At 32.7% G+C, this 3,852-nt stretch overlaps 1 protein-coding gene across 1 annotated transcript in view; it reads right to left on the bottom strand.

The window, feature by feature from the left end:
* XRN1 (5'-3' exoribonuclease 1) overlaps nt 1-3,852 on the bottom strand; it is a 137,081-nt gene that overhangs the window by 98,823 nt on the left and 34,406 nt on the right. Inside the window, exon 15 of the mRNA XM_008585628.1 lies at nt 2,583-2,702. Coding sequence (XP_008583850.1) covers nt 2,583-2,702 — 120 coding nt within the window. The remainder of the gene's footprint in view (nt 1-2,582; nt 2,703-3,852) is intronic.

Here is a 3,852-nt window from a genome sequence, read left to right as displayed (position 1 = left end):
CTATGGTGTATTTTGAATTAAGTTCTGTGTATGGTGTGAAGTATGGTTAAAGATTCACCTTTTTCCACATATTTAGCTAGCTGTTACAGCATCAATGGTTGAAAAGCTGTTTCTTTACCCACTGAATTGCTTTGGTACTTTGAAGATAAGTTAATGGCACAAGTATAGATCTTTGTGTAGACTCCTCCTGTTCTGATCTATTTGTCTATTGCTACAGCAATAACATTGTCTTGATTATTGCAGTTTCACGGTAAGTCTTGAAATCAGGTAATGTAAGTCTTCCAACATTGCTGTATTCTTTTTATGCACTATTTTGGCTATTCCAGGTCCTTTACAATTTTATAAAAACTTTAGAATCAGATTTCTAATTTCTACACATAAACTTGCTGGAGTTTTTCACTGGGATTATGCTGAGTTTAAAGATCAATTTGGGAAGAATTTACATCTTAATATTAAGTTTTCTAACCCATGAACGTGATATGTCCTTCATTTATTTAGGTTTTCTATCTCTCAACACTGTTCACAGTTTTCAGGGTGGAGGGCTTGCACATATGTTATTAAATTATAGATGTGTGTTTTATATTTTTTATTGCTATTTTAAGTAGAATTTAAATTTTTTTCTACTTAAAAAATTTTGTATTTTCCAATGGTTTTCTTGCTAGTAAATGGAAATACAATTAGTTTTTGTACACATTTTACATCATGTGAACTTGCTAAAGATACCTATTAGTTGTAGCATCTTTTTTGGAGATTCCTCAGAATTTATACATAGATAGTAATGCCACCTGCAAATAAAGACAATTTTACTTCTTTTTTTCTTTGTATTTTTGAGTTAATAACCTCAGTTCCTATTCCTTTCTAATCTGCATGCCTTTTACTTCTTTTCCTCAACTGAATATCTCCAGCACAAAATAAGAGAGAAGTGGATATAATGAATGTCCTTATCCTAGTCTTGATATTACCAGGGAAAATGTTCATTCTTTTACTATTAAATATGTTTTTAGCAGTACAATTTTTTATATGCCCTTTATCACGTTGAGACAGTTTCCTGTTATTCCCAGTTTGTTGAACATTTCTATTAAAATTGGATGTTTAATATTGATAATGTGGTGAATTACAGTGCAAACCAACCTTGTATTTTTAAAATAAATCCCATTTGCTCATGAGTATTATCCTTATTATATACTGCTGGATTCCATCTCATGTTATTTTGTTAAGAGTTTTTGCATCTACTTTTAGGAGGGATATTGGTCAGTAATATTCTTTTCTTATAATGCCATTGCCCAGTTTGGGTAGCTAGAATATGCTGGTCTAATAAAATGTGTTGAGAAGCAAATTTCCCCTTTTCTATTTTCTGAAAGTTGTGTAAGATTGCTATTATATTTTCCTTAAATGTTTGCTAGAATTCACAAGTGAAGACATCTGGGCCTAAAAGATATAGAACTACTCAGATGTTTACATTTCTTTCTGACAGTTTTGCTAGGTTGCATCTTTAAAGAAATGTGTTCATTTTATCTAGGTTGTTGAATTTGCTGGCATAAAGCTGTTCATAATATTCCTTAACTATCCTACTACTGTGTGTAGAATCTCTGGGATGTCTCCTCTTTCATTCCTATTACTGGTAATTTATATGTCCCGTCACTCTCTCTCTCTTATTTTTGGTTTTTTACTTTCTTGATCCCTCTAGCTATCTAGGATTTATCCTTTCTATTAATATTTTCAAAGAAACAACTTTTGGTTTCACTGATTTTTCTCTACTGTTTATTTTCTATGAATTTCTGCTCCTATTTATTATTTCCTTCATCCTGCTGTATTTTAATTATTCAGATCAAAGTATTTTCTAATTTCCCTTTTAATTTCTTCTTTCATCCATAGGTTATTTAGAAGTGTGTTATTAACTTTCAAAATATTTGGGGATTTTCCAGATCTTTGTTACTGATTTCTAATTTAATTCCATGTAGTGAGAGAATGTTCTCTATCTGATCCTTTTAAATTTATTAAGACATGTTTTATGGCTCATCAAATAATCTTGGTGAATGTTCCTTATTCACTGAAAGAGAATGTGTATTCTGCAGCCTGTTGGGTGCAGGGTTCCATAAGTATGAATGAGGCTGAGTAGGTTTACAGCATTTTCCAATTCTTCTTTACTCTCACTGATTTCCCATCTTCTTGTGCTACCAATTCCTCAGATAAAACTGTTGAAATTTCCAACTATAATTGTAGATTTGTCTATTTCTCCCTTCATTTCTGACACGTTTTGCTTTATGTATTTAAAGCTCTGTTATTAGGTACATATGGTTTTAGGATTTTTATGTTATCCTGATGACTCTTTTATCAGTATGAAATATCCCTCTATATCTCTGGTAATAACTCCTTGCTCTGAAGTCTACTTTGTCAAATATTAGTAAAGCCACTCCAGCCTTATTATAATTAACATGCTTAGAAGTTTTGATGCACATAATAAACAGTTAAATTTCATTAACAAAATATAAATGGTGATTAGAACCCATTGCTCATTAACTTCTGTGAAATAATCTCTGATTAAGAATGTATGTGTATATATAATTATTTCAAGCACTGACCTCGTCAATAAAAGGTATTAATACCACAGCTTCCCATTCCTGTTGTTTTCCATTTAGGTCAGTTTTAAAATCAGGTGGATAATATTCTATAATTGGTGAGTCTTCACTGGTCATCAAATGCTGTGAAAATATAAAATAGTATAATAAAAGTATAAGGACTAACATCAATATAGCTTTTTGTTAATGTATTTATATTTCCTCACATGTTACAGTTTAAAATTTCTAAGTAAACATATCTTAGATATTTTGCACTATACTGGCTATATCTGGATTTTCAACTATAAGAATTCTAGGGCTGGCTAGTTAATTCGGTTGGTTAGAGCATGGTGTTGATAACACCAAGGTCCAGGTTTTGATCCCTGTACTGGCCAGCTGCCAATAAAAAGAATCGTAATTTCACTGCTGTTCACCACTTTCCTGTTTCATTAACCTAGTTATATAGCAAAATCACCTGTACACTGAACTTTAATTATGCCATTTTTTTTACACTGTCTTTTCACTCTACAAGACCCACAACCTAAATTCTGTTTTCCTATTCAGATTTTTTTTTTCCTTTTTGTCTTTTTTCGTGTCCGGCAACGGATCGCAACCCTCAGTGTTGCGCCNGTACCGGACCGGGACCGGCAATGGGATTGCAACCCTCGGCGTTGCTTCCACACCGCGCTCAGCCAGTGAGCGGGAACCGGTCTGTATGTGGGATCCGAACCCTCGGCGGGAGCGCCACCACGCTCCCAAGCGGCGCACTGTAGCAGTGTGCCACTGGGCCGGCCCTATTCAGATTTTTTAAAATTCATTTCACAGGCTTCTAATAGCCCTCCATTTTTAACCTCAAATTAATAATCTATCTTTGTGTCCTATACAATTGATTCTTTTAAGTGATATAAAAGCTGCCACCCAAGATAATTTAAAAAGAAAAAAACCAAAATCCTAAAATCCAAGAACTGATGCACCACTAATACCAAAGAGAAGCAGTCTAATAAGACGATAATAGTATTAGAGATTTTTATTTATAACATTATTACATTTTACCATAACATTATTATATTAGATTTCATTATAATATTATTAGATTTTTATAACAGAGGTAGATAAAGAAAGTATAAGGATGTCTTCTAGGAAATGAATATAGATTCTGATAAAAAAAATTTTTAAAAGAAAATAAAACAGCATATTCCCATACTCAAAATATTTAATAACCAGTATGGCATGGGCACTGCGTAGTCATAACTGATGTGGCTATATAACACTTGCATGGTCATACTGGCCTAGA

The sequence above is a fragment of the Galeopterus variegatus genome, unplaced genomic scaffold, assembly GCF_000696425.1.
Source record: "Galeopterus variegatus unplaced genomic scaffold, G_variegatus-3.0.2 Scaffold3648, whole genome shotgun sequence".
NCBI classification, from domain to species: domain Eukaryota; kingdom Metazoa; phylum Chordata; class Mammalia; order Dermoptera; family Cynocephalidae; genus Galeopterus; species Galeopterus variegatus.
Note: the sequence above shows the minus strand (reverse complement) of the source record. Positions and strands in the feature narration are given on the sequence as shown.